Source organism: Triticum aestivum, chromosome 7A, assembly GCF_018294505.1.
Source record: "Triticum aestivum cultivar Chinese Spring chromosome 7A, IWGSC CS RefSeq v2.1, whole genome shotgun sequence".
In the NCBI taxonomy this organism is placed as follows: Eukaryota; Viridiplantae; Streptophyta; class Magnoliopsida; order Poales; family Poaceae; genus Triticum; species Triticum aestivum.
Window position 1 is genome coordinate 131,457,079 of NC_057812.1, and position 22,628 is coordinate 131,479,706.

The 22,628-nt window shown below is 43.8% G+C and overlaps 2 protein-coding genes across 2 annotated transcripts; both read right to left on the reverse strand.

Annotated features, from left to right (window-relative positions):
* Window positions 1-3,135: 3,135 nt before the first annotated feature.
* On the reverse strand, window positions 3,136-8,322 carry LOC123153165 (uncharacterized). Its single transcript, XM_044572412.1, has 9 exons — window positions 8,236-8,322; window positions 7,923-8,084; window positions 7,640-7,830; window positions 7,148-7,228; window positions 5,909-5,955; window positions 5,335-5,421; window positions 5,145-5,252; window positions 4,038-4,202; window positions 3,136-3,962 (listed from the first exon to the last, which is right to left on the reverse strand). The coding sequence occupies exons 1-9, from the start codon at window positions 8,320-8,322 to the stop codon at window positions 3,481-3,483; spliced, it is 1,410 nt and encodes a 469-aa protein (XP_044428347.1). The 3' UTR covers window positions 3,136-3,480.
* Window positions 8,323-13,000: 4,678 nt separating this feature from the next.
* Window positions 13,001-18,928, reverse strand: LOC123150024 (uncharacterized). Its single transcript, XM_044569826.1, has 18 exons — window positions 18,631-18,928; window positions 18,354-18,535; window positions 17,744-17,848; window positions 17,590-17,661; window positions 17,349-17,496; window positions 16,857-16,939; window positions 16,637-16,692; window positions 16,048-16,184; window positions 15,873-15,963; window positions 15,718-15,783; window positions 15,396-15,618; window positions 14,940-15,041; window positions 14,672-14,757; window positions 14,431-14,553; window positions 14,281-14,350; window positions 14,096-14,187; window positions 13,677-13,781; window positions 13,001-13,433 (listed from the first exon to the last, which is right to left on the reverse strand). Exons 1-18 carry the CDS (start codon window positions 18,795-18,797, stop codon window positions 13,311-13,313), a joined length of 2,031 nt encoding a protein of 676 aa, XP_044425761.1. The 5' UTR covers window positions 18,798-18,928; the 3' UTR covers window positions 13,001-13,310.
* Window positions 18,929-22,628: the final 3,700 nt, after the last annotated feature.

The window sequence follows — 22,628 nt, forward strand, 5'->3', positions numbered from 1 at the left end:
CGCATCAGCTCCGACCCTTAGCCCGAAGCCAACTGCGCCGATCGAGGACGGGTGGCTAGACACTGCCTCGGGGGCTGTGGTCCCAACGGCGATCGAGCCGAACACCAGCCTCATCCTCTGTGAAGCCCATGACTCCAAGGTGCCGGACTCTTTTCCGAACTCTGAACCTTCCGCGCCCCTGCCAATCGAATCCGATTGGGCGCCGATCATGGAATTCACCGGCGGACTATAACCTTTGGTCGGACTGTTGGACTATGAAGATACAAGATTGAAGACTTCGTCCCGAGTCCGGATGGGACTCTACTTGGCGTGGAAGGCAAGCTAGGCAATACGGATATGGATATCTCCTCCTTTGTAACCGACCTTGTGTAACCCTAGCCCTCTCCGGTGTCTATATAAACCGGAGGGTTTTAGTCCGTAGGACAACAACTACAGCATACAATCAAACCATATGCTAGCTTCTAGGGTTTAGCCTCTCTGATCTCGTGGTAGATCTACTCTTGTACTACCCATATCATCAATATTACTCAAGCAGGACGTAGGGTTTTACCTCCATCAAGAGGGCCCGAACCTGGGTAAAACATCGTGTTCCCTGCCTCCTGTTACCATCCGGCCTAGACGCACAGTTTGGGACCCCCTACCCGAGATCCGCCGGTTTTGACACCGACAGCCGGGCCTGTGCGGGCCTGGTAAGCTCCTGTCGTCATGTCCGGTCGGCTCCGCGGCGGCGGTGGTGGTAGTCCCCTCCCGTCGGCTGAGTTGCGGATGCCCCCGAGCCCGTTGGCTCCTCGTCCTTCCTCCAGGTCTCGTGTCGGTGGCTCAGAGAGACGGCGATGAGGGTTCGATGACTGTGGTGGCACATGTTGGTGTGCGGCAGTTCTGGTGGAGCACTTCAGATCGTCCGGAGTGGTGGTGGTTGTTTGGGTTGGGAGAAATCCCTGGTGGCTCGTCCGTCACCGACGCGGTGACGCTTGCGGGCGCCACCGGACCTTCCTGAAGGGCGTCGGATACACCCCTTCCCCACTGCACTATGTGTACCAGGGGAAACCCTTGGACTTGTCCGGGCAGTAGTGGCGTCGTCGTCGCATTCCTTCTTGAAGGTGTTGCTCAGTACGCGATGCCTCGGAGTGCTAGAAGCACGGTGGTACTTTTCCAAAGGGTGCGGCGTCACCAACCATCTTTGTTTCGTCAATCTGCTGTTGTCGGCATTTGTTTCTCTTTCTTTTTTCTCTCTTTTTCTTTTGGGCTTGTTTGTGTTGCGGCCCCCAAGCTCGTTGTATCGGATGGTTGTTTTCATAATCTAAAGTGGGGGAAGCCCTTTATCGTCAGTACAAAGAACTATACAAGTAGTTCTAAAAAACACTAGAAATAACAAAAATTACAACCAGATACGTAGACTACCTAGCGACGACTATAAGCACTGTAGCGAGCCGAGGGGCCGCCGCCGCCATTGCCCCTCCCTACCGAAGACGAATAAACATTATTGTAGTAGATAGTTAGAAAGTCATCGTGCCAAGACCCTAAAAGACCAGTACACCAGAACAACAACCGTCACATCATGACGAAAAGAAGCTTAGATTGGAAGGATACAACCTAACACCACAAGAACGAAGACTGGATCCAAACAGATCTACCGAAGACCAGCGCCGACCGAATCTCACGAAATCCACCGAAGACACACATCCACACGTTCTCTGACGACACTAGATGAACCATCGAGGCGGGGGATGGGCGGGAAGGACCTTATTCCATCATTAGGGAGCCGACTTTGCCTCGTCTACCTGAGCATGACACAAACTCTAACCAAATAAAAAATGTAAACTAAAACAGAGTTGAAGCCCTTCGTCCGGCAAGGGGTCCACCGTGCCTCCACGGTCCTAAGGTCATCGAAAACAGGCAAACTAACAGCGACACCTACGGAGGATAAGAAAATCCTAATCACCTTTCTTTGTTGATGTAATCAGAGATAATCTTTTTGCACAAGTTCTCTGCATCATATTCCAAAACGAGATATCAACATATATCACAACATCGTACAACCTAGTACAAGAACAAAGAGCACCACAAAAATGAATGTCAGAGAAGATGAGAGGAAAAACCAATATTGACAGTATCAAAGAGGTCGACTAGAGGAGGTGAATAGACGAGTAATGATTTTTTGTAGCTTTTCTTGCAAATTCAGGAATGTGCGGATGAAGTAAATTCTCCAACCATGCAACTATGATGAGAACAACCTAGATAACAAGGCATGACTAGCTACACAAGATAAGCAAGAGCATAAAGCCAAAAGCAGACACATCTCGAAGTTCACACTCTTGTATAAGTACTAATTAATCTTTGTTAGTGAGATGCACGCGCCAACCTCCCGAGGCTCACCTTATTCTCCTTGACCCTTCACAAACTTCCATTTGACCTCTACATTTAAAAAAAATACTCGAAGTGGGCAATGCATGCCAGCGAGCACCATGCGCGCATCAGACGCCGGTCTCGCCTTGGCCGGTCCCCATCAACATCATCATCCGTAGTACCAGCTGTCAATTCAGAGAACAAGCAAGCAAATCCTAAACAATTGCTAATAATTGACAACACTACAAAGATTCAAGAAGGTGAATTCACCTATTCGAGCTCTACTTTTCCAAACTAAGGACGCGTTCGGCAGTCCACCAACTCCTTCAAATTCTAGAATCCGCGGAGTAGCTGTTTGCTGGCTCCAAGGATTTTAACTACCGCTCCGGGAACGGAGCCATGGAGCCGAGGGAAACCGAACGCGGCCTAAGATACTTCCATGCCAAAAACAAACAGCTGCATGTAAAGGACAATGGAGCTTGTCAGCTCTGTGCTTTGGCCAGGCCCCTGTACCTGTAGCTTTTCAATTTTCTGCTTTAAACTCTAGTTTGTTTCCCTTTTTAGTTGTGTAATCCTCAACTTGTGTGACTGATATTTTCATGTCATGGAAGCCTTCCTGATGATCCAAAAATGTAAGAAGGATATTGGACTGTAGAAGGGCAAGAAATTAATGTAAAAAAAAAACTTGACAAAGTGTCCAGCACAGGCCCTTGACCTTCAAAATCCTACTACCGTATATCCAAACAAATGTAGCATGAACTGATCCCCAACGAAAGGCAGCACGCCAAGTGAAACTGAAACCCTTTCTTCTATCTCATACAAGAATCAGTGCCTGGCCCAGTGGCCCTACTCTTACACAAGTTTACATCACAGCACTCAGAACTAGCAGTTACACAGTTCATCGATGTACCATTGCGGGCACAGCTGCCTGTGTTTTTCCCCACATGGGCACTGAAAGAATGCTATTCAGCTGTATCTACACTTGCTGAATGCTCGCAAACCTCTGCATCTAAACTCTATCAAGCCTGCAGTTGCCATCTACAGCATTTACCGCCTCTTTCTAACTTCCTATAGAGTAGTCTGTGAATCATTCTCTATACCAGAGTAACTAACATAACTGATCTTGGCAACCAGCTAAGTAAGGACAAGCCAATCAGGAGCACTGAAGTATATCTCGGCCTCCTCTGACAGCAAACAATGCATGGCCAGTCGACGAGCAGCACCATTGGAATCTTCCGTGATGTGCTGCACTCTGCAATGTGAGAGATGCAGTAATGTCGTCAACTCTTCCATATCTCGGCAGGGAGCATGAGCGCCGCCAAGTAGCAGGTCGACCAGATGGAATAGATGGGACTCCAGTACAATGCTAGTAGGTTGATAGGCCTGAGCAACTTTGATCCCTTCACAACAAGCAGCTGCAAAAAGAACCGTCTCCTCTGTGCTCCGCATCGGAAAACATAACGCGCAGATGAACTGCCATGTTTCCCTCTTGATCAACAACCCTGCAGCACCTGTAGTGCCGTCATCTGCCATCAAACAAGCCACATGGACCCGCAGGTCTTGCTGGCCTACTCCTAATGCAGGTCCCTTTCCTTTGACATCTACTGCGGGCAGCACTGAAATATGACACAGAATTTCATGCATCTCTACCTTCCAAGCTGGAAATGACAAGCGTTCAGAAAAAATCTAACCTTCTCTGTTCTGCATCATCCCCTGTGGAGTGAGTTGCGCTGGTCCAGGTTGGTGCAGAGATGGTACTCTCATTGCAGGTGTACCATAGCTGTTCTGCATCAGCTCCCGTGGAGCCATTTGCTGGGATCCCGGTTGGCCCAGAGATAGGTTTCCAAATGCCAGTGCTGGAGAAATATCAGAGGAAGACCCACAAAGCGTTAGATAAAGGATGCCTTCTAATACAAATAATGCTGCAATGTTATTGGTTTCATTTTCTTGAAATATTAATTAGAGTATTGCAACAGAAACCACAGAAACGACGTAATCAGTTGCTCAGATATTATTCGATGTGATAAAATTTCCATACATTTGCATGGAAGTACACTGCAATATAGAAATGAGAAGAGAAGCAGCAGAGGTGGACATCTGCAGTAGCATCTTATATTCGTCCATATATGGAACGGAAATATGTTCTACTCTGTATTTGTTAACCAAACTAGAGAAAAACTATCACTGTGTTCCCTTACTGTGAAAACTTGAGTTGGATCCCTTTTAATGGATTGCTTTTTAAAAAAACTTCTAAATGGATTGCCACAAAAGTTCACTGGGCCATGTGGTTTGGCCTCATAGGACTCATCTGCCACTATGGCTTGATCGCGTATTCAACTGTAATGTAAAGTAGTGTTCTCTGAGCATAGCTCAAAATATGTACAGGTTGAACCTGTCTGAACTGGAGCAATATAAGCATACATCTTAAAATAATAAAGTTGAATAGCGTATTTTGGTGGTAACTAGGTATGTACTTATATTATTGTATTAAGGGAAAAATATACATCATTGTGTTATAAGAATACATGCCCAATGGCTTATACCTCTGTTACTTCAGGGAAAAGATATACTAGAAGAATAGCAAGAAGTTGATCTTGGCAATCACAAACATTCCAGGCTACATTGAGAGAGTTGAAACTTCAATCATAAATGCACTAGTGCTCTGTCCAGTATATGTTTTATGAATAAACAAGTAGCTAACACAGCATACAATCAAGACAAAAAAAAACTTCTTGTGTGGTACCCAAGTCAAACTAATAAACAAATTAAGTGACCTATGAAGGGACAACGGTACTAACCAAGAGTAGAATCAGTCCCCCGTTGAGCAAAATCTGAAGTATGAGTTGCCCAGTTAAAAGCAGATGTTCGATTAAGCGGTCTGGCACGTGAGATCAGAAAATTGATCACTACACACATGAGACATAATGATTAGTATAAGGACATCCTTAAGTTATTTTTAGAGTAAGCAAACAGAAAGCATTTACTAACCATCTTCCTGTTGTGGAGAAAGCGTTGCAGTTGGAGTGCTTGAGCTAGAAGCATACAATTGATTAAGCATTGCAGCATTTCTGGGCACTGCACACAGATGATATGATGATAAGTGGAAAGACATTGTTCAGACAGAACCAAAGCATAGAACTTAGCTAGAGCATACTGCCAGTTTCATCATACATGTATATCAACTGCAGAATACTGGGTGAACTAAGCAAGCGATGCTGTTGCTAACTTTGGTTTCTATTAGCAAATGTTCTTTTTTATTTCAGAAACCCTTTTTTGGTAATACTTGATAGGAGTTAAAGAAACAATTACTTGGAAATATAGTCACAAAAGATTGTACGCATCAGGCAACAGGCAGGCCTAAATCTTGGGTAAATACGGTAGTAGAAAATTTTAATCCTTGTGACAATCATCTTTATCAGATAGTCGTGCATTTACAGCACAGCCAGTATAGTGGAATAATGGTAATCTTGAGAAAAATGATAATAAAACAGGCCAAAAACTACATTATGAGTCATATCATTCAAAAAAATGCCCCAAAAGAAGATCTGTTGAAGTTCTAAACCTGCATCGAAATTGGATGGATTACCAGATATCTGAGGCGCACAAAGTCTGCAAACAACAGCAAAAATTAGATAGCTCATGTGCAGGGCTGAGCTCACATAATGCCATATTCAGTTAGATCAAACTGCTTTTTTGTCAAATACAAGTGATGAATGGGTCAGGGATAGTCATGTTCCCTCCTGCTTCCTACAACTTTTCTATTATTAACTACAGTACTGCTTAAATTCCTACCAAATGGCAACATAGAAACAAATATTTATCAAGCCTTCGTCTTGATGATGCTTGTTGTCAGGTTGAAATACTAACTGTAACAGACAAAAAAACTGAATCCTAAGATAGAATATGGTTCTATTAAACTGAAAGGCAGAAACACAATGGGTATTAAGTTGGCATAATTATAATTCCTTCAGGAGAAAAAAAGTAATCCTGCCTATAAGCTGGTTTAGAAAAAATAATACCAACCAGGAAGATAAATACTGCTATCAGAAAATATCAGGCCAACAAACTCTTGTTACTACCCTTTTTTTTGTGTGTTTTCTCAAAGCAATTTTTTCGTTAATCCTGTCCTGTCCATATCCTTTCAACCAAGCAAACCATTGTCGCACTCGCACACTGCTAAACTGTCAACAAAGTTTGGGACTGGGCCTTCTGTCCAAGGTTTCACCAAATAAGCAACAGTTCTGAAAATAAAACTTTTGAACATCTCTATAAAATCTAAGCAGTGAGGATCAGAGCTTGATACTTCATTTTCTTCCACTTGACAAATATAATTTCCCAGTGTGATGCGCACCTTGCCACTTCTAGGAACTTCCAGGAAAAGAATTAGACATAAAAAAGGTGTTCTCTTACAGGACTGAACCAAATCTTTTAGGTCAAGAACAGCATTGGATAAAACTTAACAGACTGATCCATTCCAGTTACGATTGATCTTTTTCGCACTATACGAAAACTCTAAACCAGACCATCTGTTCCAACAGCATGCAAATTCTGTACAGCAGACAATTTACTGAGTGCTTAAGCACGTAAAGGTAACTGACTCCAATAGCAACAATTCTGTGCACCATCATACTAAACCAAACCGTTCATTCCACCAGTAACAAATCTGCACATGAGACCAGAAGGAATTAACCAAGTGCTTGAGAACTTAACCATGGAAGCCTAATTACTTAAGCTGCATCAGACTGTGAGCCATTTCCTTGTGCACAAAACATCGAACAGATTGCGGGGGGCAAGGACCAACCTGTTAAGCATTGCGTCTGCGTGAGCCCACGCGTACATGGCCCAATACAGTGTCCACGAGCTCTCGTCGGGCCACCAGTTTCTGGAGGGAGAGAGATAAACACATTGCAAGAATCAGAGCAAGAACATCACCAAATTAGCACTAGGTGAGAGGTGAAAGAACCATCGCAAAAAACAGAGCAAGAAGCCAAGAACGCGACCAATTAGGCCCCAGAGGAAGCGAAAGAACCAGTGCAGAAATCCGAACAAGAACGGAATCAATTACGTCCCCAGAGGAAGGGAAAGAACCAGTGCGGAAATCAGAGCAAGAACCGCAACCAGAGAAAGGCCGAGGCCAAGTGGCCCCGGAAGAGGGGGAGAAGGAACCGCCGCAAGAATCTGAGCAAGAACGGGAAACCAATGGAAGAACCATAGCAAGAATCAGAGCAAGGTCGAAAAGAACCGCGGCAAGAAGCGAGCCGATTAAGCGGGAGATGGGCAGCGAAAAGCTCACCCCAGCCGCGGCGCCTGGAGAGCCCTCTCGGCGAAGCCGACGAGGCGGCATCGTAGGTCCGCGGGCGCTCCGGGGATGGAGTGCACGTAGTTGAAGAGGTCCCGGGGCCGGCGGTTGATGACGAGCAAGAAGACGCGCTCCGGGTCGAGATAGACGCCGTAGGGGGAGACGTAGCCGCCGAGGGAGCCCATCTGCACCGACGCGCGAAGCGGGAGCCCAGAGCAAGTCACTAAGCAGGAAATGCGGCGGCAACGGGGGAGCGCGATGGTCGGCAAGCCCTCACCTCGGCGTCGGTGGTCGGCGCGCGGGGCGAAGGCGAGCGGGCGGGCGGGAAGGTGGGCGGTGGCGGGCGACGCAGGAACGAAATGAGCAAGACCGCGACGGCCGTGTGCCCCGTGCGGGTGAAATACTTTGCGGCGCCGGACGGAAAGGAGGGCGGGCTTGCCTATTTGGGCCCAATCGATTACCAGTGACGGAACACCCAAGTGGGCTTGCGCTTTTTTTCTTGAGGGGAAAGTGGGCTTGCACTTGCATGAGTGTGATGTCGACACGCCTCCGGCCCGCATTAGTCTACTTTTGAGAGATGCACACAACACCTTCCCGGACGCGGCCGCCGTCGTGGAATCACATTCAGCGCTGCTATACACACGACAACCCAGCAGCCGATTCATGGACGATCCCATGTGGCAGCTCCAACCATGTCCGTGCACGCAGGAGGCGATTGATTTATTTTTTTAGATGATGTGTAGGGAACGCATCGTTCGCAGATCGTTCATGCTGTATCGTGTGTGAAGCAATTCCGAATCACATTCCTAGAAGGTGTCTCAACTAGTGTACATGCCCTTATAACTCTGGTCGTCGTAACCACATAGCCCTTCATGTTGATGAGTATTTGAATGTTGAGAGAAAGAAGAAGAAAAGGAGAAGAATAAAGAAACGAAAAAAAACTCTGGTTGTCGTATTGACAGTCATCATATTTCATATATGAAAGAATAACTATGCGGTAAACACACAAATCTAAGATAATATTGCATCACAAAGTGGTTACACATGTAGAAAAGTTTATTAACGACATTTATTTCCACTAAAGTGGCGACTTTTTACGTTTTGGAAAGAAGCACTAGTTTTCCACCATGACAATGATGATGCGAAGCACAAAGCACATGCAATATTTGATGAGTCGGGTCGTCATCTACGTGTGGTAGTGTAATGATCTGGTGACCTCATTTTCCTCTCATTCCTTCCCACGGATGTCGAGGTCAGGGAGGCCTAATATCAAGTGATTTGATTCGACTCGGCGAGTGTCACCGTGTCCATCTCGAATGTGTGCGTCATCTGACGTGCTCCCTCTCCGTCGTCAAATCTGCATGTTTCTTCTCTTAACGGAGCCACACAACACGGTCCTTCTCCGCCTTTAACGTCTACCCGACGACAGTCTCTTTGAAGATTTCACAAGGGCAGGCGGTTGAGGCATATATGGTGTCGCTCATCCCATGCCTCCTTAACAGTGAAGCGATGTGGAGCACGTCGTGGCTGATATGAGCTAGGTGGGTGAGCTCTGTCCTGCCTATATGGTATCTGCACGTAGACGTACTCGACATCAGATCCAGATCTGGGAACTCGCTGAGGAGGGCGGGATCTTCCAACATGGCCTCCAGTGCATCATGTTGATTCCACTCCTGCTCCTCTAGAGCGGCCTCCTCCTCCACCCGCTCTTCGTCCAGGATTTTCTCCTCCTCCGACAGTGGCACCTAGTCTAGCAGCAAAGGAAGAGGCATGGGACGAGGAGGGAAGTGGAGGTTCTGGGCGGCGATGGTATGAACTATCCAGACAGGGTGATGGCCACTTTATAGCAGCAGGCGGTGGGAAACATGGAGCACAGAGGGGAAATATGGAGGAAATGGTCGCGGGCAGTTGGCACGCGGTGCCACCATTAGTTGACATGCTTCTCGGTGCCATTGGGCGTCTATCGTCCGAGTCATTGGCGCGGCGAGGAGATGGCTTGTGTAGAACGTTGAGGAGGGAGGTGAAACTTCCCTCCCTACGCGAGTGGTTGTTGGATGGAGTGCCCTCCTACCCCACGCCCCACAACCCAAATATGGAGGCTAGTGGGATCGATATGGAGTGCCTTCATAAAATATTATGACAATCCGGAGTCGTATGACAACTTTGCTAGAGTGGTATTTTTGGTCAAAATCGTCATATCGAAAGTTATTATAGAGATCGGTCTGATATGACGAAACCGCTAAAGTTGCTCTTAGGATGCTTCATTGCATCTCTCAAAAAAAGAGGAAGGACCCAGGTGGACCTAGAACAACTTCATTAATTTAACATTCGAACACAGCTGACCCAAAGACCCCCAAATTAAGAAATAGTACAACTTGGTCCAAACTACGTACAAATGGACCCATGGACTGAGCTTAGCTTAGATGGTCAAGTTCATTGTCGTGGAACTAGCCCATTAGGATTCAAGTCTTAGACTTGACACTGGTGCTCATATTTTTCTGAATTTTCAATGAGTACCAGTGCCATTGTTGATGACGATGGAAATGTTGTCTCACACTAAATGAACAAAGGAAGCACATGTGCTCACATTGTCGATTCAAGTCTTATTTCAGGCTTTTCAGTGATGATCATTCAGTGGGAGACGACGTTCCCATAGACAATGAGATGCTTGTGGTGACTTTGTCAATCTCAAGCCTCTCTAAAGGGTCAGCCTTTAGTCAGAAGAGTCAATGACGAAACAACTCGGGGCCACCAATCAACTACAAAGCCCGAAGGCAGTGAGGGATGTTGTAGCTCCACCCCCACAACATTGTTGATGGTGATCTCAAGACGAAGCAGACACACGTGCTTCAGGTCCAACATGTGAGGCTCATTCTTGACAAGATGACCGATATGAAGAGGTTGAAGCCGAGACCATTGTCGTCTCCTCTTCCGTCACCTCACCAAAGGATGAAATAGAGGGAAGCCACATCTGTTTTCGCTAGATCTTGCTGCCACATGAGCTTATTTCAGGAGCTCTTGCCAGGTGCACCTCCAGTGGTTGACTTTCACCATGGAAACGACAGTAGCCAGCGAATGGCAGCCACGGGATGAAGCTCGCAAGCACTGGTGAGAAGCTTTGGTATAGCATGACACTAGACGGCCTTAAAGCAAACCCTAACCCAGACCTAGTTCTAATCATACAATCTACAACTTGGAGTCGGCCTCCTCTGCCATCTCTAATTTGAGCAGCGAGGCCACTGGAGGAGAAGCTGGATGAACCCGAGGCACCATCATCGGCTCTAAACAGGGGCAAGAGTGATAAGAAGTAAGAGAAGACTGAATCCGTCCCATGCGAGCTCATGATACCCCTCATACCTATCTTGGTCTACATATCTCTCTCCCACTAAACTTCCTTTGTTTGTCTTCGCTCCGCTTATCGCCAAGGTAGCCAAATATCATAGCCAGATGGCGTGGCATCATCCTTCCTTTGAGTGGAAGGCTTGTTCGCTGAAATGGTGTCCTTAAATCCATGCCTACTTACTATGGGCCTCTTTGATTTGCATGATTCTAAGAATACATGAATAGAAAAGGTATGGGATTGCAATTTCATGTTCATTTGAATCCTACAGTTTTTTGTTTGTTTGATTTGATTACATCACAGGAAAAACAAAGGAGCACAAGGAAGTCTTTGCAAGAGGTTTGAGTGAATGTTAATTTTTCGTTGGGATGTAGTACAAATGAATCCTTAGGGAAATAAGTATAGGAATCAATCCTACCCATATATTTTTTTCCAAAGGACTATAATCCTCCAAAATTCCTACGAAAAATCTTGAATCAAATAAGTCATACATGTGTTACCCTTTCATAGAATGATGAAAGCTACAGATAAGAGATGTCGGTCCTTTTTTTGGATTGGCACGAAAACTTTAATGGTTCTCATTGCCAAACTCTTAGGAAAATATTTTGTTCTGATAAGAAACAGGGAAGCATCATCATGACATCATTCCTGGAGATGATTGTCAATAAGGACCTTCCCCTTCACCGTGCAATAACTATAAAGGCATCTCTAACCAGTGCCCCAAACCCGCCCCCAAAAGTTAACTCCTTAGGCACTAGAGGCGGTGCAATCTAATCCATACCCAAAAGTTTACTTCTTCAACTTCCCACCACTACTACCACTACCCTTCCGTCTGGCCCATAAGGAAGCTACCATAGGATGGTTGTGCAGGTTCAAACCTGAGTCGAACTGGGTGCGACTCGCGCATTGGCGTGCTTTCTTTCTGTTAGGTTCAAACACAATGACATTGACCGGCTTCGGTTAACATTTGTACGACTGCCAATCTCTTCCGAACAGTGAGGTCCTTTTGATTGAAAGATTTCGACTTGCTTCAAAGGGTGTTAAAGACATTTTGATTCAAAAATAGTTTTTGAATGTGTCTAATTTGTAGGAATTTTATGTTAGTCATTCGCCTCGTAATGTGGTAATATATATGCATTTTTCTAAGAATTTATCTACACTATATTTGATAGAGAAAAAACCCATCCATCGCAATCTTCTAAAACATTTAGTTATGTTTCTTATATGGTAGAATGTAACATCATTTTAATTCAAATAAACCGTTTGTTCCCAAATATAAGGTGTATTTTAAAAAAATCAAACTTGTCTATGTTTGACCAATTTTATAGAGAAAAATTATCAATATCTATCATGGTATCATTAGATTCATCATGAAATATATTCACTTTTTTGCTAGGTATTATAAATATTAATATTTTTTTCTAAAAAATATCAATATCGATCATGGTATCATTAAATTCATCATGAAATATACTTTTCAGTTTTTTTTGCTAATTTCGTATTATAATTATTATGATTTTTCTATAAACTTAGTCAAGCGTAAGGATTTAAACTTTTGAAAAATCAATGCACCTTATATTTCAGAATGGAGGGAGAAGCATTCAACATGGTGTGACATTATGGTCCTACACTTTTCTAGCGCTGCAATTTTAGAAAACAAACGTGCACTCGCAGTCCTACAACTTCAAAACAGTCTAGAACAAACATCTAACTTATAAAACAAATCACATTTTGACACTCCGTTGATTTCAAAGCGGTTTCAATTTTAACTTTGAAAAATTAATGCACCTTATATTTCAGAATGGAGGGAGAAGCACTCAACATGGTGTGACATTACGGTCCTACACTTTTATAGCGCTGCAATTTTAAAATACAAACGTCCACTCACAGTTCTACAACTTCAAAACAGTCTAGAACAAACATCTAACTTATAAAACAAATCCTCGATTGATTTCAAAGCGGTCTCGACTTCATAGGGAAGTTGCTTTGCAAAACCCTGAATCTAAACACCGCAGTGACAATAAACCATAATGCCACATCTCTCTTCACTCAAATAAAGTCTCCTGGCACAATATTTTGGGAAATGCTAAGCAACCCTTTGCTTTACTACTGAAACTTGGTCCAGAGGTGTACCAAGCCGAAAGAAAAAGTTCACTAGTTGATGCTTAAACGGCATACATGGCGCAGCTCTTTAAAACGATTACAAGGAAATGCGACAATCCAGGAAGTCCACCCCCTTTATTCTGCCTCATGGAGGTTGAAATCTGGTGGGCGTGTTGACACACCCTCATCAACCGAGCGACTCTCGATTGTTCTTTGAAACAATCACAAGGCTTTATCAAAATTGTCTATCTTGATTGGAGCAATGTTATCTGCCACCTTGAAGTGCCCCACCAATCTTGCGAAGAACATCATCTGCTGCTCCAAGGTAAACTTGATGTTCTCAGCCTGCTCCAAGAAAACGCGTATCAGCTATGAGCTTTTCATATGTGATATTTGAGTTCATTTCTACTGAGCTTCCCGTCCGCAAGTAGCCATCATTCATATTCAACAAAAGAAAAACCAAGTTGGTCGATTACATCGCTGTTTACTGTTCAGGTGCAATGTGGGACATTGGAGGTGCCTTGTGTAAGAATTAAAAATAATGTGACTTGTATAACGAGATACGAAAACGATAATAAATGTGTTAACCTTGCGGAAACCATGTTGTTCCCCTTCATACTCAACCAAAGCAACAGGCAGACCTTTGTCCTTTATAGCCTTGTATATCGTTGTTGCCTGATCTGGTGATACAACCTGAAGATCATCAAAGTGTAAGTTGGTCAATTACATCGCTGTTTACTGTTCAGGTGCAATGTGGTCAACCCTAAACCCTAACAGTTCAAAGGATAAGAATGTAGACAACTGACACACTGCAGTCTTTCCTAGCAGAATTCCGTTCAATCCTCACTATCTGGACTAATAGTTGCATTTAATTCATTACTCTAAAGATAGTTGATATTGTACTAAGAATGTTCTCTTATGAAATTCTACAACCATACATATCAAACTACTATAAATTGTCTAGACAACTATAGTGTGACATCACACTTCAAAATTCAAAGTTTTACCGGGTCATCCAATCCTTGAAACAAAATGACCGGACATGTAAATCTCTCAACGAAGTTTATTGGCGACCTCTCAAAGTAAGCCTGCTTATTCCCTGGAATATTGAAGGTACATGGGTGTTATTTAGTAAATTATAAACAGATTCGAACATCCATATCCTAGTAAAGATGAGTATAAAGTTCCTTACCCACAAGGTTGTCAATATAGTACGCCTCAAACTTGTGCATGCCTGCCCTTAATGAAGCTAAGTCAGCAATCTGCTCAACAAATGTATAAATTGTTAGCTAGTATTAGGCTGCAGCAAAAAGGAGAGGAAAAATTTTGATTTGAAACTTGCCCCGTATAAAGAAGAACCAGCCTTGAACGTCTGTCTAAAAGCAAGGCAAGCTAAAGTTGTGAATCCACCAGCAGATTCCCCTGTTACACAGAGTCGTTGCGCGTCTACTCTTCCAGTTGCCACCTTATCATCAGTAAAAAGGCATATTCATTAATCTCATCTTATTATATGCACTGAATATGATGATCACAGAAGCTACATGAAATTATTAAAAGGATCAGTCAGTCTGAATAAGCCATACCAGAAATGTAGCACAGCTGCAGCAATCATTTACATCCACAACACCCCATTGCCCTAAAAGCCTCTCTCGATACTCCCTCCCATAGCCTTCAAGAAAACAAAGAGAATACTTATTAACACTTCCATGTTCTTCAGTAAGAGATTAAGGCTTTTGTACATAAGAGGATGCAAATCATTAAACAATCCATGCATCAGATGTGCAAGTATATAGAACGCAGGATTTATTTTACTCATCAGATAGATAGCCGAGAAAGTTAGGAGACAAATACCTGCACTTCCCCCATAGTTAACATCAACGAATGCCCATCCTCGGCTCGTCCAGTATTGCACACTAAGATCAAGAATCCCACGTGCTTCATCTGTAGGTCCACCTAAATAATTGCAGTAATACCAAGAGAAGTAGTCAGTTCTCTGTCGTGATACTTTGCCAACCGATTGGTGCATCATTTCACCGGCCTTAGCAATTTGATAAGTTGGTGAGTACAGTTAGGACCACTGTATGCTCTTTTTATCATCGTACGAGCACAAACAGTGTAAACAGAAAGTTAGCAGATATGCAACGAATGTCAAAGACATTGACACCAAGAAAGAGTACATAATCAACGAAATCAGGGGAAAATATTTTATGGAAGACAGCATGTGCTATGCCTTGTCTTTTGAGAGAGGGCATGTACAAAGCTTTTTGGTACCTTCAAGAAAAAGATAGGTGAGATTTGATTCATTACCATGGGTTCTGACCAATAACGGAGGCTTCTCATCTGATGAACCTTGGAAAGTATGGTTGTATGGAGGATAGAAATAAGCATAAGCATGCTGGCCAGGGATTACGGTTGGGAACTCCATAAATTCAGGCAAACTAAAGTAGGGTGTATATTTCTTTATGTCCTCTGAGGAGGACCAAACTATAGAAAAGTCAGTTGCCATTGTTCTCTTTTCATCTAGTGTCACCTGGTGAAAAATCATAGGATCAAGCTAGGTTGCACACTGGAGGATCTCAGAGTAGATATTTAGCACGAACAACCAATTCATGAAGGTAGTCTAATGAACCTTTGCTATCGATACTGGAAGACTAGCAGATGCACCTTCAACATAGAAAGATCCATCTGCAGAAACCTAACAAATCAACATGATGTGATTTATAGCATCATCATGTGAAAAAATTAAGGAAATATCAGTTAGCTCTTATCAGAATTTGCACTTACTATGTTAGTTACAGCAGAGAAGGGAAGGTCAATTTTTGAAAATGACCCTGAATCATGGTCCAGCAACCCAACATATGACTTCCCATTCTGCCTAGATAAGAGAAAAATAGGCTTATCTTTATGAATCTCATACAACCATAAAACAAATACGGTCAATACTGAAAACTGCAGCAACCTGTAGCAGCAAACTATTTTCTGACTCTGGTCGTCATTTCCGAGGAAAGCATAGGAGCTGACACCAAAAACCCACATTGGCTTCGAGAATTCAGCATCAAGTGAGTACACTTGCACGACCACATTGCTCTGCTCATCCTGTCATACATGAATCGGCACAATAGCAAGACAAAACCAATTAAAGAATTCCCCAAACAAATGTTAATATGTGTGAAGAATCTAATTCTTAGTTACCGCCCACCTAATTAGAGTGATTTGATAGTAGGTCCTCAACGCAATACTATTGTGGTAATACCAACCTAGCTAATGGTCTTGCCAAAATAAAAACTCAATAAGAAAGTGGTTTGTCACAATTGTTCCTGTGAATAGATACCGATGAAGGTAAAATGCTGCAGTTATTTGTTAAAAACAGAAAACTGAATTGATAAAAGATGGGTGCAAGTAATAAATACAGAGAGATGGCAATGGTAATAAGGACACACATCAATTACCGGCTACTCCATGCTGTAACTAAATAGTTTAATAACTTGGGAACAAAGTTATTTCAATGGACAACATAATAGAGACAAACAAGTTAGAAAAAATCATACCCATTTATAAATATTCCAAAATCCACTCTGTCGGTCAGTTATGAAGAACAGTTCACCTAAAGAAAAACTAGTTTAATTAAATGAGATTTTGAAACATAATGTGTTTTATTTTGGTGAAGTACCTAATAACAAGTTAACATACCGAAAATCAACTATTCATGTGGACACAAATATGGAATAAGTTTGAACACGAAGTTAGAGTATGCCAAGATGCAAACACCTTTTGAAGACCACTTGGGTTCAGTAGGAGATTCTACTATCATTGGGTCTCCACCAGCAATGCAAATACGTTTTTCCACCTCTCTGCACAAATAACCATCGTAATAAAAATGAAAAGCTTAGAAGAAGATTAAGAAGCATTCAGGCGTAACTGAATCAACATACAACTGAATCATTCATCTTTTACTTCTCGGAATAAAGGATTGAAAAAAAATCTGATCAAATTGATCATCTGGTGCTACAATAACCCACAAAATAAGGTTTAAATAAAACCTGAAAAGACAAGCATTTTCCGTGAACTGGCTATAGGTTTAGAGTGATCTAAAATGTGCAGTCGTACCGTGGTCATTCAAAAATACACTGATAAATGTTCAAACAACATCCTTCAGTATATTGCAAAAAAAAAGTAAATGTCCTTTTTTCACCAAAAAAAAGTGCAATAGACAAGCATGCAAATAATTTGAAACAACAAAGCATGCAAATAAGAGATTACCCTTTGCTGGAGAAATATCCAACCCATAGTTCTGCTTTATCCCATGACATGTTTGGGTCACTCCATTCAATCCATGCCATGCGTTTTTCAGTTGGATCAATGCGTGGAAAGGCATAGAAGTCATTCCCACTGAGCAGCACAGTTGGTTCTAAGGTGCACATTGAGAACATTATTTATGTAATCCTCAAGAATCTTAAGCACAAATTAATGCAATAGGTGTATAGTCCTCGGTTCTTCTTACCATTAACATCTTCAACACTTGTGCTCACAGCAGCAACTGTTGTGATGGGATTTGAGCCACTCTTGCGGTGATCTGTTGTCAAACTGGATTTACTTATCTTCTTAAAAGAATGTATGAAGCACCATTGACATGCTATATATGGAATACTAATTACCTTCCATTACAGTGACATAACGATTGAAGTGAGGGTCAAAGACACCGTCCGCATAGCGGACAACCGATCCACCATAATCCGGTGTCAGAGGTAGTGGTGAATTATCTGAAACCAACAAAAAAGAGCCGTTTGAAGACACATCACATGATACCCTTATTTTTTTTTCTTAAAAGGAGAAGAGATGCATAGTGGCACTACTCTAATCAATCACAATATAAACTAAAAAGATGCAGAACCACTTTTTTTAAAGTCAAATTGAAGCTACAGTTCAATAAATTAAAATGCAGCTATTTTAGTTCATGTTTCTGGAAATGCTGCTTCGTATATCCGTCAAGTATGGAGTCCCCAACATGATGTAAAATCATACCCTCATGCATAAATATTCCAACATAGCGCGCATGTTGTCAACTACAGAACATGCATAGTTTGAAACTGACATGAAGGAACACTTATCTGAAGAAATGCAGAAGTCAAGTCATTCTACTGCAAAACAAAATGCGTGGAGTGCCAAAATGTGCTATGCAGAAGCAATGCGCCTATCCATGAAGATATATCGTAGCACTGAGAAAGCAAGCAATCATCAATAGCTAAACGCAAGCTTCCTCCGCACCTCCGACGGTTTGCTTGTACAGGCGCTGGTCGCTGTAATTGGAGAACACGACGACATCCCCCTGCACGGCGAACGCGCCACCGCCGTACTCCTGCGCCAGGGACCGCACGGCGAACTCCTGCGGCGTCACATCCGAACCTCTGCCGTCTGCGCCCGCCCCTTCCTTCACGAGAACCGCGCGTCTGGGGAAGAGAGGGGAAGTCAAAGCATCAGCGTCGCGCACTGTGAACGATGGGGGCAGCGAGAGGGGGTGAGTGGGTCTGTTGTTTTCGCTTACCCTCCTTCCTCGGGGCGCGTCTCGACCCAGAGGAGCCGGCCGTCGCCGGCGACGGCGAGCCCCTCGACGGTCTTCCCGGCGGAGGAGACGGCGGCGGCGCTGATAGGCGAATCCCAGGAGCCGTACGGCACGGTCGCCTTCTCGACGCCCGTGGCGTGCGGGCGCATCGCGGCCGGGCGTGAGCTGGATTCGGCGAGCGGCGGAGCACTGGTAGTACTCGGCGTGAGTTGGAAGTGTGCAAACCGGAGTAGTCAGAATTGTCTGGACTGTTTGACTGGCAGCGCACGGAATAGGATCATAGGAAAACGTCCGGCCGATTCTACGCCTCGCGTCCACCGTGGTTCATGTATAGTTGACTTTTGAAGCCCGGCTCCCGAAACCAGACCTTAAAAATTCAGCGTATTGGGAGTCTCATTTCGAATCGATGCCCAAAAGTTAAATCTAGTAGTATAAAAGTTTTCTTTTGCAATTTCTCTCGCCCTACTGCGACGTGTAAACCTTATTTCGACTTCATTTCAACAAATTAATTCGACAGATACGTCAAATGATTTCAATAAGATTTCAAATGTGGATGCACAAAATCATTATGTTAATGAATTGTACCAAAAGAAACGACATTGTTCATCTGACAACAAGGTCATCGAGAAGAAACGCGAGGCAACATGAGCATACATCAAGCACCCCTATGCAACTTACATTTATTAGATACATTTATCTTGGCAATATCGAGGATGGCGGTTTTGGCGTGCCCATGATCCCGCGAGGTTGTTCAATTCTACTTTGTTTTGCCCTGTCACATGATGGTGAAACATCCATGAGCACGAGTGCTTGCTCTTGCTCCTTCCTCTTGTTTTGTCTTTGCCTTGGCGGCGAGCACCTCGTCTCTTCGAGGACAAACTTCTTCTCATAGGTCACTAATTTCCTCTCCTCGTCAATTGCCATCACCTTGAACCTCTCCTCCTTCCGTCGCATGAAGTCCATCCACATTGTCATATTCTCTGATTTTCATCCAGTCACCAAATCTTTCTTTGTCTCTAGCATTTCTTTGATCTCTTCTATATACTAGATGAACCGTTGTGCCAATTGGCGCAGAGGCCAACTGTAGCATGGAAGCTAAGCGAACTATTTGAAATATTAAATAGAAGTTAAGCGAACTATTTGAAAGATGTTTCTTGTGAATGGTCTGCAAGCATTTATGTTCATAATGCATTTGTATCTGCCCCGTGTATTTACCCACAAATGACAAAAATGATTGTTTTTCATGTCCTTCTTTGACCGGACAGAGCAAGCCAACAGTCGGTGCACAGACATGTGGGTCTGTGAGGGGCTTGGCTGCCCGTCTTTGGTTGCGCACGTCCGGAGTGGCGTGTTGCATGCCCGTGTGCCACACGACGCCTTTACCCGTACTTTGCCTACCCGAATCCTTCCCATCGTCGACCCTGGTCGGCTAACGCTCGCGGACCACTTTCTCGTGCCGTACATAGGAGCAAACCGTAATAAACTAATATATGAACAACACGTCTATAAAGAATGTTTTTCCAAGTTCCATGCAAATGATTATTACTATCTAACTGCGTTTGCATTGCTGATTGCTCGGAATCGATACTCTGAAAAGGCTAAAACTAAACCCTATGCATTTGCAGGCTATCACTGTCCGATTTGGCTTTTCGTTTATCTACTTATTTAACTTTTCCTTCTTGCGCTATGCCACTTCTGTTTTGTGCAGAGGTCAAAGATATTTGGAAAGGGAGGGGGAATCGATACTCTGAAAGGTGATGCAGCCGACACGTCCTCTTCTAGGGGGAGGGCGGCTATGCCTACTAGTTGCCGGGGAAATCGTTCTTCCTGTCGGTGGGTTTGCCATTGCTTCTCATCATCTTCTTTAAGCCCCGTGGCTTCAATTGTTGTGTTGGTTGCGGTCTTGGTCGCCGCTTTTGTAGTGTCTCTTTGTACCTTGCCCTTAGTGGTAGGCGAGGCAACGACCTGTTCTTGCCTGGCCATAGTTCTCCGCTGCCTTCTCCACACGTCGGACATCGCAATCGTAAAACATTTGTTCTTCCAATGCAAATTGGCTCATTTTACATGATCAGTCATCCAAATAATTCTTGGCTTGTATCCTTTACGTAGTGTTGCTAATGTTTTTGGCAACTGGTTACATGGGATCAATAACAAGTTTAGAATTCTTCTTAGGGTGGGAGCGCTTGCCGTGATTTGGTCGCTTTGGTTATGTAGAAATGATAAGGTTTTTAATGATAAAAGTTCCTCTCCTCTGCAGGTTATCTATAGATGTACCAGTGTGTTTCATTCATGGTCGTCTCTACAAGGTGTGAAGAATCGAGACCTGTTTACAGAGGTGTGTACATGCCTGAAGGCCACGACGAGGGATAATTTTACTTGACATGGATGACAACATGATCTTCGTATTGGCCCTCCTACGTCTTAGGCGTTATACAACCTCCACATGATTACTTCTATTCCTCCTTATTTATTTATTTGGATATTAAATTTGGTTATGGCAGTGTGCATCTCAGTTATGCAGAGACCGGGTGTAATGTTTAACATTTTTAAGTAATAAAACGCCCTTTGTCATCCTTTTAGGGTTATCCAAGGGAGTGTAGAGGTGTGGTGGCGTTGTGGCGGCCTGCAACTAGGGAGGGTCATGGAGTTTGGAGGCGTTCCCAACGTCCTACTCCATGCACTCTGTAGCCGGATGGTGCTCCTCACCACAAGTCGCCACTTGCAGCCACTTGCAACTAGGGAGGGTCATGGAGTTTGAAAAGGCTAAAACTAAACCCTATGCATTTGTAGGCTATCACTGTCCGATTTGGCTTTTCGTTTATCTACTTATTTAACTTTTCCTTCTTGCGCTATGCCACTTCTGTTTTGTGCAGAGGTCAAAGATATTTGGAAAGGGAGGGGGAATCGGTGATGCGGCCGACACGTCCTCTTCTAGGGGGAGGGCGGCTATGCCTACTAGTTGCCGGGGAAATCGTTCTTCCCGTCGGTGGGTTTGCCATTGCTTCTCATCATCTTCTTTAAGCCCCGTGGCTTCAATTGTTGTGTTGGTTGCGGTCTTGGTCGCCGCTTTTGTAGTGTCTCTTTGTACCTTGCCCTTAGTGGTAGGCGAGGCAACGATCTGTTCTTGCCTGGCCATAGTTCTCCGCTGCCTTCTCCACACGTCGGACATCGCAATCGTAAAACATTTGTTCTTCCAATGCAAATTGGCTCGTTTTACATGATCAGTCATCCAAATAATTCTTGGCTTGTATCCTTTATGTAGTGTTGCTAATGTTTTTGGCAACTGGTTACATGGGATCAATAACAAGTTTAGAATTCTTCTTAGGGTGGGAGCGCTTGCCGTGATTTGGTCGCTTTGGTTATGTAGAAATGATAAGGTTTTTAATGATAAAAGTTCCTCTCCTCTGCAGGTTATCTATAGATGTACCGGTGCGTTTCATTCATGGTCGTCTCTACAAGGTGTGGAGAATCGAGACCTGTTTACAGAGGTGTGTACATGCCTGAAGGCCACGACGAGGGATAATTTTACCTGACATGGATGACAGCATGATCTTCGTATTGGCCCTCCTACGTCTTAGGCGTTATACAACCTCCACATGATTACTTCTATTCCTCCTTATTTATTTATTTGGATATTAAATTTGGTTATGGCAGTGTGCATCTCAGTTATGCAGAGACCGGGTGTAATGTTTAACATTTTTAAGTAATAAAACGCCCTTTGTCATCCTTTTAGGGTTATCCAAGGGAGTGTAGAGGTGTGGTGGCGCCGTGGCGGCCTGCAACTAGGGAGGGTCATGGAGTTTGGAGGCGTTCCCAACGTCCTACTCCATGCACTCTGTAGCCGGATGGTGCTCCTCACCACAAGTCGCCACTTGCAGCCACTTGGTGTGGCCATGTTTTGATGCCAGAACTAAATTCTAAAGGATCGCTACACATTAACTTTCAGTACCCAGACAGATTTGGTGGTGGCCTGCTTGTCA